Source organism: Oreochromis aureus, linkage group 20, assembly GCF_013358895.1.
Source record: "Oreochromis aureus strain Israel breed Guangdong linkage group 20, ZZ_aureus, whole genome shotgun sequence".
Taxonomy (NCBI): Eukaryota; Metazoa; Chordata; class Actinopteri; order Cichliformes; family Cichlidae; genus Oreochromis; species Oreochromis aureus.
The window spans coordinates 19397625-19411596 of NC_052961.1; the positions used below are offsets into that span (position 1 = coordinate 19397625).

The 13972-nt window shown below is 40.1% G+C and overlaps 3 protein-coding genes across 6 annotated transcripts in view; all 3 read right to left on the bottom strand.

The window, feature by feature from the left end:
• LOC116325871 (homeobox protein Hox-C4a) overlaps nucleotides 1–13972 on the bottom strand; it is a 56978-nt gene that overhangs the window by 32679 nt on the left and 10327 nt on the right. The gene's annotated exons all lie outside the window — the stretch shown is intronic.
• On the bottom strand, nucleotides 1972–5693 carry hoxc8a (homeobox C8a). Its single transcript, XM_031746904.2, has 2 exons — nucleotides 4923–5693; nucleotides 1972–3580 (listed from the first exon to the last, which is right to left on the bottom strand). The coding sequence occupies exons 1-2, from the start codon at nucleotides 5356–5358 to the stop codon at nucleotides 3264–3266; spliced, it is 753 nt and encodes a 250-aa protein (XP_031602764.1). The 5' UTR covers nucleotides 5359–5693; the 3' UTR covers nucleotides 1972–3263.
• On the bottom strand, nucleotides 9152–11716 carry hoxc9a (homeobox C9a). The gene is made up of 2 exons (XM_031746901.2): nucleotides 11051–11716; nucleotides 9152–9994 (listed from the first exon to the last, which is right to left on the bottom strand). Exons 1-2 carry the CDS (start codon nucleotides 11592–11594, stop codon nucleotides 9750–9752), a joined length of 789 nt encoding a protein of 262 aa, XP_031602761.1. The 5' UTR covers nucleotides 11595–11716; the 3' UTR covers nucleotides 9152–9749.

The following is a 13972-nucleotide window of genomic DNA, read 5'->3' on the forward strand; positions in this document are numbered from 1 at the left end:
CTCTGTTAAAACTACACACACACACACACACACACACACACAAAGGGGTAATATGGGATGCTGGATAGCTGTGACTAAGGGACACTTCCGGAAATTTTCTAGAGACAAAGCGCACGTAAACAGAGGAATAAACACCCTGAATGACAAGGTTGCGCTTTGGCACAACATTGTTTGATCCAAGAGAGAGAAAGAGAGAAAAAATTCACTGCTAGGGGGAAAGCCATAAAAAGAGGAGATGTGAAAGACTCCGACAGCTTTTGGTCTCAGTCTGGATTGAGGTGAAATGGAAATCTTTGATTGAAAAATAAGTTTCCAGTTAATGTGGATAAGTTTGCGTTTTTGCGAAAAATGCTCACATAAAAAGCATTGAACACTGCTTTCGTTCTGTTTTCCTTCGTTAGGCTGTGTAATGGCGCTAAATGTTACTCTTTAATAATATTTATTTATATTTATTAATTCATTTTGCTAAAATAAAAGAGGTCTGAAGCACAACAAGGTGGGTTAGAGGTTTGTTCGTTTTTTTGTTTTTTCCTTTTCTTTACAAAAGAATTCTTAGATGAGTTTAATTTTCCAATTACGAGTGTGGGCTTAAATATAAATAGTTTGAATCGCATATTTCAATATAGACACTTATTTAACTACACATTATAAAATCCCCTAACACTCACTCCTTGGCATTGCATTGTGATGTATTTGCATCCTCAATGTTCCACATACGCACTGAAGCTTATTTGAACAGTTTATAAGTGAGCAAATAAAAAGCAACAGACTTTGAATAATTTAGCTGCCGAACGCTGAAATTAGGCAGCTAAATTATTCAAGTCTCGGGTCATGTTATGGCGTGTTTACTACTAAAATAGGTCTAATATTGCATTAAACTTGCAATAAATGCATTTTAAAAAGAAACTATGTGGAAAATCATTCTGTTTTCAATTTGAAAAATTCAGATCCAGTATAAAAAGGGAGGGTGGTCAAACCGAGAGAAGGGTGAGGTCGAATTTCATGTTCTGGAAAAGATGGATCAAATTTCTATTGTGGGCTAATATGATAGAGCAAGTACTGGTATTTTACCCCGTTAACAGCACGTTCAGAGACCCACATTGGTGTACCGTTTGATACTTATCGCAGTTTAGTCCTACTTGAGTGGTACTCAGATTTCACGTTGCCTGCTCATGTCCTCTGTCTGTTCCAAACCGTCATCATGAAAACCAGCTGGACTGCAGAAGAGAGATGTTACCTGTTACCTGCACTTGGCCTCCCGCGTTCGCTTTGATTTCAGCGCTCTGGTACTTTTCCGGCGGGTTGTCTGGACACAAGATTCACGCAACACCTTGCAAATGTATGGCCTCTGACAGATAAAGCCTCCCTCAAGCTCTGCCATTACTTTGTTTGATTATTAACATAGCACGTCAAATGTTTGCTCATCTCATCTCTCAAACAGCCATCAGTCATCCCGAGATTCATTAAGGAAAGCTTCGTGTCCTCCCCGAAGAGAGGAAGTTTCTTATTAAGAGGATGAATCAAATACGACTCAGGCTTTGGAGAGTAGGCCTGCTGTGAATGGGATTCGCGGTCTTTCCTTAAAAGGTAAAGGGATACATCCGCAAACGCGTGTCTGGCGCTTTTTTAATCGAACAGTTTGGAAAGTTTAAATTGGGAAAACTTTATTTAGGAGGCTTCTGCACTATCTTCCCTCCTGCCGAAGCACTTTTTGGGTGCACAGGCTGAAAATCGAGGCATCATCAAATCATCAATTTTGAATTATTCGGGGGGCTTTTTCAGCTGCAAGTTATCTATTTATTGTTGTCCGTGCATAAAAACAGGGCTTCATATTGAACTCTTTACAGTGTGCAAAAAAGAAAATGCCACGCTGCATATTTTCACTTCCCTTATTTGTTTATGTACATGGAGAAAGGATGGTGATGATATTTGTTCTAACAACCGAATGCGCAGTCTCAATAAAACCAGAAATGATAGTGAGCCATCTTGTTTATTTGTGATTTTACATCAACAATGGCGGGGACACACAATTCCGTCTTTCACAGGAGAAACACCAGAAAACGAGCATATTGTTAACATCAATATATAACAAGACGTACATAAAGATTATATTCAGTGCAAAACAACTACGCTATATCACCAGCACATTAAAATAAAAATTCCCTTACTTTAAAATCGTTGTAATTGTAGCAGTTGTTATCATACACAGTACATGTGCGTTATAGGCAGTTTTAGTTGTTGGGGAAATAGCTTGCGATCAAATCAGAGCGATGCCATAAATGTGGAATATAAATTCTGCAAAGGCAAAGCTCTGAGTTTTTAGGTAGTGCTGTGGTACAATCTCAAAAGTGTTTGCTGGGCTTTGAGCTAAGTGTCTTCCCAAGACTCGCAAATTGTCTTCAACAAGTGTATACTGTTTGTTGGGTAAATGCTACATACATAACTTAATAATATAAGGTCGATATAGAACACTTTAAAATTAAAACCATATGAAATCTCTATATTCAGAAATCTCTATTGCAATTTCCCCAGGTTTAGGTAGCATCAAAGGATTCCAAACGATTGCATTTCCCTGGTAATCCTAGAGAAAGATGTCTGAGGAGCTAATGGCTGTCACATGAAAACGAGTAAAACAGTAACAGTAACAATTATAATAATAAAACTTGTGGTTTATACAGAGGCTGTTAGCCAATGCAACTGTTGCGATGATGTCTTAACACTTACTACTAAGTTATAGGCCTACATTTTTTTTTATTTTATTTTATTTTTTTACAATTTCGGAAAGGCTACTTTGAAGTGATGTCTTTTTTTTTTAATGTAGGCTATAATCTATTTACAACACAGGTCGGCGTTGGTCATGTTTTGATCTTATTTGGCTACGTTTTGATACAGTTATTATTAAAAGCAAATTTGTAAAAAATAACTAAGCCATTTTCCATCCAACATGCGTTTTAATTTACCCTCCCATAATTTTAAAAACAATGGCGAGAGTTCTATGAAAGAAAGAAAAAAACGCTACAAGCGTTTGTAGCTTCTACAGAAAAGTCCAAATGGTAATGCGCATCATGTTAGGATAAACGAGAGAATGGAGAATTTTGTCTATTTATGACAGCAATATTGGTGGGATTCCTGATCCCTCTTGACAAAATAGAAGGGTGGTCATAAAGTTGACGCTCTCTGCCTCCTTGTGACTCTTCGTCTGTTTATGGGACCTCTCCTTTTTTCCTCTTTTTCACCCATATAACCATAAAAGGACCATAAAATCACTCCTTGGTCTCTTCTTTCTCTTCCGCTTCTTTCTCTTCTGCCTCTTCCCCTTCACCGTCCTCGTTGCCCTCTTCTTCGGCCTCGGCTTCGGCCTCTCCTCTTTGACCCGGAAACTTGTCTTTGTTGTTCTCTTTTTTCCACTTCATCCTTCTGTTCTGAAACCAAATCTTCACCTGTCGCTCGGTGAGGCTCAGGGCGTGAGACACCTCGATCCTTCTCTTACGGGTCAGGTAAGGGTTGAACAGAAACTCCTTCTCCAGTTCAAGAGTTTGGTAGCGACTGTAGGTTTGCCTCCCATTCCGTCTTCCTGGGGCTTGAAATATGAAATAAAGCCAGAGGTTAACAGGGCTCACCACGATTTCCCCATAAAGACATTCAGATGGCTGATAATTCTTTCTGAATTTACTCATTTCCTCTGCACAATCACTAACCCATTTCAGCTCTCACACATGCCAGATTACACTCACTGAAAAGAAAGAGCGGGTAGATGTCTTCTTCCAGTGTTAAGCTGGGTAAGTTAGATTTTCCATTAGCAGGAACATATATCAGTGTACACACATACCACCCACAATAGAATCCGTAGTTTGCTTGGGATCTGTAAATAAATGTCTTCAAAGTAATAATAATTTACACACATGTCTGCTTCATTTACAGTTCATTCTGCAGGTCTGATGCAACCTTACAACCACATCCCCCAAGAGTTAGTGGAGTAAGATATAGTATTATTACTTTGAAGTTCAATTTTTAATCTGTACATGAAGGTAAAATTGCCCTAGATCCCCCATCAATTTAATGATGTTAAAACTCTACAAACAAAATCTATATACTACTCCATGTCAGATTGGGAGGGGTGTTTACAGAAACTACACTGTTTCCTCTTGCAGCAGAGCCCACATAAACCTGACTGACATATTCATTCATACTCATACAGGAGGACAATAACTAGGCAGGTAAAAGTGTGAGAAGACAGAGATAAAGTTGGGGACAATATTGGGATGCATATCTCTGAGCAGAAATGAAAAATGAAGCTTACACCTGTGTGGAGCTAAAGTAGCCTTATAGCCTGAACAGAGAGATCCATGAATGGAAGGGGTAATATCTACAAAGCCCTTATGATTATGGCTGTATGTGTCTGAGCCTACAGTGGGCCTGTGGGTCAAATTACCCCCAAACCTCTAAAACCCGGATTCTGGATAATCGTGGTATGTTGTGTTTTAGCTAACCCCCCCTGTCACTCTGCATGCTGCTAGTGTGTGTGGTATTATCGTATTTTAGACTATGACTTATCCATCCCTTCTCATAGCACTATTAGAGTTTGTGAAATATCTTATGTGAACGATAATTGACTTCAAAGAGCGTGTCATGTGGCTGTAATCAGCAATTCAGCGTTTAAAGGCACTTTGGAAAGCAACCATTCAGCCCTGTATGGGCATGTGCTGCAGAGTAACAGCAGCCTGCACTTCAGGTTCTATGTGCCCCATCATGTTCTCTGACTTATTTCGTTTTATAGTTTAGAGACATACTCTTGTACACCCTACGTATTTAGCACACATGCACAATCACACACACATACACACACACAGGCGGATACACAGTGACACGCGCGCACCACACGGCAACACTGAAAGAATAGGAAATAATTGTATGATTCTGACCGTGGGGTCTCATCCAAGGAAACATAAGACTGGGAGAGGAGTTTTGATTTAAGTGGCCTTGTCCTTCTCCGGGGTTAGAGCTGCTCGACGATTTACAGTCTGGGTATTGCGCTAGGCTTGCGTCTTGTTGGGTACCATAAAGCGTTTGCCTTGGAAGGGCTTCATATCCATAAAATTTCGTTGCGTCTCCGTGGCAAGCCAAAGCGCAGGGGTTTTGCTGGTATCCGGGGTTGGAGATCCCCGTGGTCCCGTGGTGAAAAAAGTCCTGCACATGATGGGATGGGTGCTGAAAGCCCGGTGCGGCTGCTCCGGGTCCGTAAACCAGCGTGTGGCTGCGGGCAACGCTTTGTGGAAACCTGCAGTCGTAGTAAGTTGGCTCCAGTGACTCGCTGCCTTTGTATTTAGAAAAAAGAGGGTTAACAAAATAGGAGCTCATGTTTAGTTAGCATCAAGCAGACGGGCTCTCTCGCAGTAGAATATCTCCTTTAGGATGATGGCAGCCTTTTGTTTAGGGTCCCAACTCGCACAGCGCACACAAGCAGACAAACCGGAACTAGGAGAAACGCTGCCCCTTTGGACAATCTACGGCAGCTCACTCTCTCTGAGCCGTTCCTCTCATCGGATTTCTCCTCGCAGTCGTGAGTGGGTTTTTTTTCCAGGTTTTGCAGTCTCAAACCCGGCTCATGGCATGTGCTTTGGATGTTTGTTAGCTAAGGTTACAGCTGGCTCGCTCGACCGGCACAGTCACAGGCGCTGCTCTTTTCTTTCTTTTTCCTTTTTTTAGATTCCCACCCAACCACCCCCACCACAGGCTCCCTCACCCTCCTCCAACCTCTCTCCCCCCCACCCCTTCATCTTTCCATGACCGGTCAGACGTGGGCCCTACGTATATCCACCTTGAGAGAGGCTTCACTAATCATAACCAACAATCTAAGAGGCTGTAAATATGATCAATGTTAAGTTTATCACACAAAAAAACCTTTGTTACAAGCTGAACAATTCAGTTGTGAAATGGTTACGATATAAAGACGATGAAGCATGATACATTTCCTGTGTAGTCTGAATTTATAGTTTTGCTTCTTTGTATGGAGGTTATGAGGTGTTTAAAACAGGGAAGATTTCCCCCCTTTCTAAGCGGATTAAGCTGCTGTGATGTGGTATTTTTATTTTTTATTTTTTTCTATCATGCCCTGAAGGTTATATACAAGTTCCCAGAAAACAGTTGGCCTTTCATGGGCTCCATTGGGTCAGGATGATATTTGGGAGTTTATCAACAGTATTAAAACGGTATTAAAAATAAAAACAACACAGACTCGGAGCTATTCTATCCCCGAGCAAAACATCGAGTTAAAGACAAAACATTCCTCGATGCAAAACCGTGTAGAGGCCAAGGCGACACGTTTGCGCCAGGCGCTCCAAAGTACCGATGCACGCAAATATAAACACGACCTATGAATGCTATAGGTGCCATTTACTGACCCCGTAAAACCGACGAGGATGGGCAGTAAATCTCACACGGGGGAGTTCATAAAATTTAACATTGAATGTTTAGGTGCAATCAACGCGCACGATTCCCAGCTCAGTACTTGCGTGGTCTCTCTCTCCAAATATGCCTGTGTGGGTTTTTGTGGGGTTACTGACGGTTTCTACACATCATCGTAAAATATGAAAGGCGCACTGGGCGAATTTATAGACCTTTCACACTCTATAAATATGCAGATTGCCAATCACTTGTTGGAGACTTTGAATTGTTGGTACAGACGTTACAACCAACACTTACTGAGGACTAAAATAGTACAGGTAGCCCTTTCTTTACTACTATTATTATTATTATTATTATTATTATTATTATTATTATTATTATTATTATTATTATTATTATTATTATTATTATTATTATTATTATTATTATTGATGCTGCTGTTTATGCTTTTGTTGATTTTGTTCTCGATGTGTTGCTTTGTTGCCATTTATTTATTGCACTGATTTTATGTTACAGATGCAACTGTTTAAAAACTGCTAATAAAGTAGTCTTTGGTTGAATGTGATTTTTTGTCTCTTTATTATTGTGGATTTTTTAAATACTTTTTTTCGGAATAAAGTGTCTCAGTCTGGTTTGAATTTACAGCTTGAAAAGCAGAGGCAATAAATACAATAAAACACACATATTATGCATTATTAAGTATTATATTATTATTGAGTTAAGTATTTTGCTTAATTAACTTTTTGTAAAAGGCTGTGCACATGTATTGCATGTATATTGCAGATATAATTTTGCGTTTTTCGAATTGAGCACACAACTACCACCCACAAAACAGCCGTATTAACTCATAAATTCACAGACAATGAAAAAAGCTACAAAAAAAAAGAGTAAATAACAAAAGCATAATCTTTTTTTTCTGAAGTGAAAAAAATAATACTATATTTGCACAGATTGTTTGGCCAGCACAACAACCAGCTGGCTGCATTCCGGATTGCTGTTCTGTGGCCTATTACACAAAATGCGGTTGGTGGCCATATCTGTCATTTTGTCATCGATAGGTTACTCTTCACTCTGCAGCCAAGCCACAGAGCTGTAAAAAAGCCCTTCAACACAGACACACTCCTCAAAACGTGGACCTACAGCGTCATCTAGTGTCGAGATTTGTCTTTAAACCTGAATAACTCCACCAATCAGAGACAACTGCTATGTGGCCAGAAAGAGTTGAATGTATAGAGGATGCGTGCACCCTGTATTTTTCTTTAAATAAAGTTAAAGCAGTTAATTACTGTGGAATCTATAAAACACGTGCCTTCGGTTTTCGTCTTGCTTGTCTGCAGACTTGAAATAGTTGCTGTGCTGTCGTTTCCTGTCGTGGCAGCTGATCACTTTTATACAAGAGATAATAGCGCTCTGCAGCACTCACATTTATGCACAATGGGTATTGACTTTTCCCATCTAATTGTAGACTAATAGACGACTCATATGATGAAGTGCAGGGGGTTTTGCGGCTGGCCCAGTCAGGCAAGTCCCCAGAACAGTGCGCATGCTTCTCCTTTGAACGAGTCCACCACCAGCGTCCATTAAAACCATAAAGTAATTTAGCCCAGACGTCTAGCCAGTTAGTCGAGTTTGCTTTGTTGGTCTGCATTTGAGACAAACAGCCGAGCTCCAACAGGGGCTGTAAAACTGGCATTTTTGTCCAAGCAGAGCGGAAATGCACTGGATTGGGCTTTGAAATTACAGCATCCTGCCCGTATTGTTTGCCACCACAAAAAGGCAATTTAGGTCTATCACAGGAAACAAATGCGAGACATGGGAAACGGTCTCTCGCTTAAAACGAAACTTTTCAAATCTGGTCTCAGATTTTCTGATCGCCAATGAGCCTGGCGATGCAATTAACGTTTAGTTAGATGTTGTGTTTAATTGCCTAAGTGGTTAATGTTTTTTTAATACTCTTTAGGAAACTGCACAAATGTGGTTGATGAGCTACTTTCAACTCATATAGGGCACTGACCTAATAAAGAAATAAATATGGTAAAAACTCGTGCATTCATCTCTGTCCCTATAAGAATATTATATGAACAATTTAAAAAGGAGCACTTATTTTAAGCCAGCATTTAAAATGTTTTGGTACATTTTAAAACCTTAAAGAGACGCGCTTTTGGAAGAAATGTATATTTTTTTTTACTATTTATTTTGTTATTGATATAAAACATAATTAAATATCAGTTGTGAGGGTTGGGTTTTTTTTTTTTGTTTTTTGTTTTTTGAGGTCTACTTACTCTCCTAAAACGGATAACGTCTAAAACGGTATACATGTGAATGTTTGAGACTAAGAAGCTGTAATTAAGACACAAGTGCAAAGCGATGCCAAGCAAAATTAAAACAATGTTGTCCCAGTAAAGCCTTAAATAGGCTACGCCAAGCTTTCTATATCGCCATTATTTGTAATAGCAGAGCTCATTTAGGCCTTTAATGTAATGGGGGCACACTCAGCGGCCAAAACAGTGCGTACTAAAAAATGTGAAGGAATCGTTATTAATAAATCATCAGTCTCTTGCGTCATGTAGCTTTGGTTGGGTCAGTTTTCCCGTTGGTTTGAATTTCAGAAATTTTTGTATCCATTTATTTATTTTCTAGTACGGGGTGATACTGTTTTGGATTCCCCTGTACAACCGTGTAGTCTGCTAAATCCGATCGCAAACACGCAGTCTGCAAAGCCACAATAAACACAGAAAACAAGAGCTTGGGATTATGGTTATATTTGCAGAGGTCTATATCTACACTCTATAATTAAACTCGGAGGCTACAGTCAAAAAAAGGAGAAAGAAAATGTGCACAAATACAGCTACAACTATCACAAAAATACAAGACAGACATGTCGACCGCAGATGTTGCTGTACAAAATACTACACCTGCACAACAGCGTACAAAGGAAATAAACATGAAAGAAAACATTCACAGCATAAATTATGGTTTTTGTGAAATTCAAAGGAATTCAAGTATTGTCTTTCTTCGGACAGTTTAAGCGTATCCAAACTGCGCTTCTTTAATTTCTTTTACAAAAACACATATCTCGAAGTGAAAGCAGAATGTAATTCTCTCCTTAGAAGTTTTCTTTTTCTTTTTTCTTTCTTTTTTTCTACTTAAACGCTCGACACATAAATGTGCACTAAAAAATAATAATCGGCATCAAACAGTCTGGAAGTTAAGGTTAATACAAAAAAAATCCAACAAAAGTGATAAATATAAGGAGGAGAGGGCGCTTGTCGTGTGTTTTGGTACATCTGTGCTGTCCATTAGACTAGTGGTTATTGTTGGTTGTTTTGTCACTGTAGTCCACATTATTGGTCTTTGCTGTCGGTCTTTTCTTTGTTCATCTTCTTCATCTTCATTCTCCGGTTCTGAAACCAGATTTTGACCTGCCTCTCGGTCAGATTCAGCACTCTGGCGACCTCGTATCGGCGGTCTCTTGTAAGGTACATATTGAACAGAAACTCCTTTTCCAGTTCGAGAGTCTGGTACTTTGTGTAAGGACATCGCTTCTTCCTTGTGGAGCGGGCGTGTATCCAATTTGCCACAGGGTTATCTGCAAACACAAACAGCAATAATAATAAAGACAGAATAACAATGCAAAGCTAAATTGTGAAACAGATGACATCAACATTAAGTGTTCGGCCTTTAAAAAATAAAATGAATGAGCCTCTGGATTTATAGGAAATCTGTGGACTCATCAGAAAGTGCAACAAACTGAAAACAGTGCCAAGGCACACACAAGTTTGGGTGTACGTCGTAAAAGCTAAACTGCCAGTTAACATTTTAAGGAAAGATTCTCAGTCTTACACTTTTCAAGCCTAAACTGATTTGCTTCCTTGTCCCCTTAACTTGTGAGTAACACCGTCGTAAAATACTCAATGCGCTTATTCACTTTATTGGCCCATAAAATGGCCCGTGGTTCAAGCCTTTACAGGTCCGTGGTGAAAGTCCTCGAGTATGTCCCTACATTCCTCAAGTTGTCTGAAAAAAAGAGTCATGTGAATTTGTTTTGGACCCAGAGAAAAGAATAGATAGGCATATGCATCCATACACGTGTATGTAATCCTTTCACTATGTGAGAATCGTTTTTATTTTATTTTATTCCATCTGGGGGTCAAACAGAGCCAAAGTGTGACAGGAAGGGCCTATCTAACAATACAGGACTTAAATTCGGCTTACAGGGTTTGCTGTGCCATCTTTAATAGCAAGGGGTCAACATAAAGTCGTAAAAATGCACCATATGACGAATTTGGATTCTTAAATGAGTTTAGGCTGTTTACTTTAGAACACCTTGCATGTGTTTTAAGCTTATGCAACATCCTCCCAAATTCAACGTCTTCCTGAAGGTTTGAGTCCATGTTTATAACCCCGTCTGGTTTTATTGCCCCAATATTAGCCCAGAAGCATTTGTCTTTTATAGTTCCTAAAGCTTGCTCCCTATAGCAGGGGGCGATTCAGAGCTGAGCTGAAAAGGGAAGAATGTAGCAGTTTATAATTTTACTTTTAAGCAGGACGTTGAAATGGCTCTGAGCAAAAGCATATTTAAAGCTATCCCAAAAACAAAACTCCCACCGGGCTGTAAAAAGATCGTATAGGCGCTTGAACTTACTCGGATCTAGCTCCGGTTTCTCATCTTTATGTTTTCCTGAAGCCATGAGCTCCGACTCGGGAGAGGGGAGATTCTGCTGCGTCTTGTCTCGCATGTCAGTGGATGAGCAGTACAGATAATCCGTGTAGGTCCGTCCGCTGGAGCCGAGACACTCGCCGGCTCTGTGTTCTTGAAATGCATCGGGCTTCAGCCCGTAGTGCCTGCTGTTCCCCGGATAGCCATGGAAAGGCACGGCGCCTGATATCGGCTCCAGCCATGACCGCACATATCTCGAGTCTGTGCCTAAGTGAGGTTGGTGACTGTATGGATGGTAAACCACTGATGACTGGGAGTGTACAGGGGCCCAGGAGGTGGAGAAGACGGGTGGCTTGGGTGCGAAGCTGCAGGAAGGATAGTCAGCACACTCCGGTACTAGCGACGTCGGACGAGGACCGGCTGGGTGCGAACCGGGCGCCGAAAAACGAGTTGCAGTAAGGACATCCTCGTTTTCATGGTTGATCAAGGAGTCCACATAATAATTACTTATGGGACCCGTGGTCGACATGTCGAAGCTTCCCCGACTCTTTTACATGCATCCGATTATTATATGGAGTGTATGTGTACTTTTTTATCTAGCCATAGAACAATCAAGGCAGGTAATTATTTCTCAACGCTTCCCTGGCTGCTATTGGCTGCCTCACCAACACGTGATTATATTTACCCCCACAAAAATTGTACAGTGGATCAATGCGCCACTTATCTTGGGATACCAGTGCACATAAATCGGATTAAAGAATATGATCTTTCACTATTTTTTCTCGCAGGCACAAAGGCAATTCCAAAAACTATATTCCTCCATGAAGAAAATACGCATTTGTAGTTCTAGTAGTGGATCTACCTCTAGTCGCACAACAGACCTGCGCACATTACGTCTAAGAGCAAGGCACTATTTGATGGTGTAATCAATCTTTGTCTGGCAAAATCTACCGTAGCGCCATGCTGTTGCAGGGGATAGTATTACAGCAAAGTGTTTACCGAATCGTTTACTCTTATATCTTTATTAAACCACGCTTTAAAGTACGTTTGATAAAGCGGAGGTGTTAGAGTTTCCTGCGGCATGCTCTTTATTTCTTATTTAGGAGAAAACCATCCATGGTGGCTAGATATAGCTGGACTAGATATTGGAGAGACTGAATCAAAAATACGAGGATGTAGCATACGCCACTAATAAAGTTTGCACTGTTTTAACGAGGATACAGCAAACATTTCCTAAATGGGATCTGCAGAGATAGGAGAGGAGGGGATTCAGATTCTTGACAAGCAGCCCACTACTGCGCGCTATATTCGGCTAGTGACCGTTCATGTTTTTATGCCCATCAATAAATTTTAACGAGGACCATTTGATTGTTCATAAACGTGTCGTTAATAAGACTACATCCGAGTTCCTCGCTCAACATTAAACCGGCACCACCAACACCAACACCACCACCACTATGAGTGACTGAAACAATTCGTATGAAACAAGAAGGGCCGAAGACAGCAGAGAGGACTTTGGAAGCAGAAGAGGTAAAATGGTTCGTTAAAAGGCTAACTATGAAAGCTTTAATGACAGGGGTAATGTTACTGTTGTATCCAGTGGCATGAGTCTGCTGTTTTTGCCCTGCAATGCACATGGGTAGCTTGTCAGTTAGCAGGCAGTGAAACAAGAATGGATTCTTAAATAGAGATGCAGAGACACAGCAAATAGAAGAGGATCAACTATACGGTGATACAGGAGCAACTAAAGTAGCCAGCGGCGTCATACAGAAGAAAATATAATGCATTTGCGCAGGGTGGATGAGGTAGATAATATAGAGGATGAATTATTAATTCCTAAAAGCTGCACACATTCCTGGTGTGTGTGTGTGTGTGTGTGTGTGTGTGTGTGTGTGTGTGTGTGTGTGTGTGTGTGTGTGTGTGTGTGTGTGTGCTTTTACCCCCAGTGTTATATTTTGCCCATATGTTGTATTTGGACTATTTAATCGTAGTATTTATTCTTTTATGTGCAACTGTAGGTTTAATGTTTCAAACAATATAGTTTCTGCCGTGGACTAGTTGTTTATAAAAGGAATTGAACTAGCAAAAAAAAAAAGGTTAACTGATTGCAACCTTTAAGACAAGAAATCCATTTTGGGACGTGCAAAGCTGACAGTTATGTGCAAACGAGAAAATATGTGGTGTGGGAGAACAAGTCACACGTCACTGTGCCAAAATTATCTCAAACTGGGCTAAAATACAGTTTCATACACTGAAATATACGAAATAAGAGTTTAATAAAAAAGAAAGAAAGAAAAATAGCGAAAATAATGATTGTAATAAAATGATAATTACCCCAATTTGCAACATCTGTAGCGTTGGCGTTTAAAAATGAGCCTTTGTCAGCGCCAAGCTAAGGAATAAATGATGCCGGTAATTATCCTAGATCAGCTAGAGTCAAGATATAGTTTTACATTTGTTGATTAACCGACATGATATTCAACATTTTGGCTTAAACAACGTGCATCAAATCATATACGCAGCAGGAAGTGCCACGTTTGTCCTCGCTGCTGAGTTCAGATTCAACCATGAAATTTAAAAGACCAGACGGCGGACCTTAACCCGGATAACTACAAACGGTGTCCTGGTGATGATGAATGCGTAGCTCTGAGCCTAGTTGTTGTCCACCCACAGCCTAATCGAGACAAAGAAATTTACCAAATGTGCTAATCAGTTATTTTATTCATTTGTTTTTCTGGAGGTTTAACATTTCCTGTCTGTTGATTTCAGATATTCCAAATATATTGAAATAGTACTCAATGAGCAATTATTACCATCTGATCGTAAAGACGGATTAGAATATATCCTGTATCGATGTCTGCAACAATGCACTAATATCATTTTTATTGTTTTGGAGTGTGCTTTTGT

Bases quoted from the DNA above. Each gene is read 5' to 3' on its own strand.
- hoxc8a (XM_031746904.2), bottom strand. From the start codon at position 5,358: ATGAGCTCCTATTTTGTTAACCCTCTTTTTTCTAAATACAAAGGCAGC. The intron at 3,581-4,922 runs GTCAGAATCATA...TCATATTTCAAG, and splicing joins TCCTTGGATGAGACCCCACG to CCCCAGGAAGACGGAATGGG.
- hoxc9a (XM_031746901.2), bottom strand. From the start codon at position 11,594: ATGTCGACCACGGGTCCCATAAGTAATTATTATGTGGACTCCTTGATC. The intron at 9,995-11,050 runs GTAAGTTCAAGC...TTGTGTTTGCAG, and splicing joins GAAACCGGAGCTAGATCCGA to ATAACCCTGTGGCAAATTGG.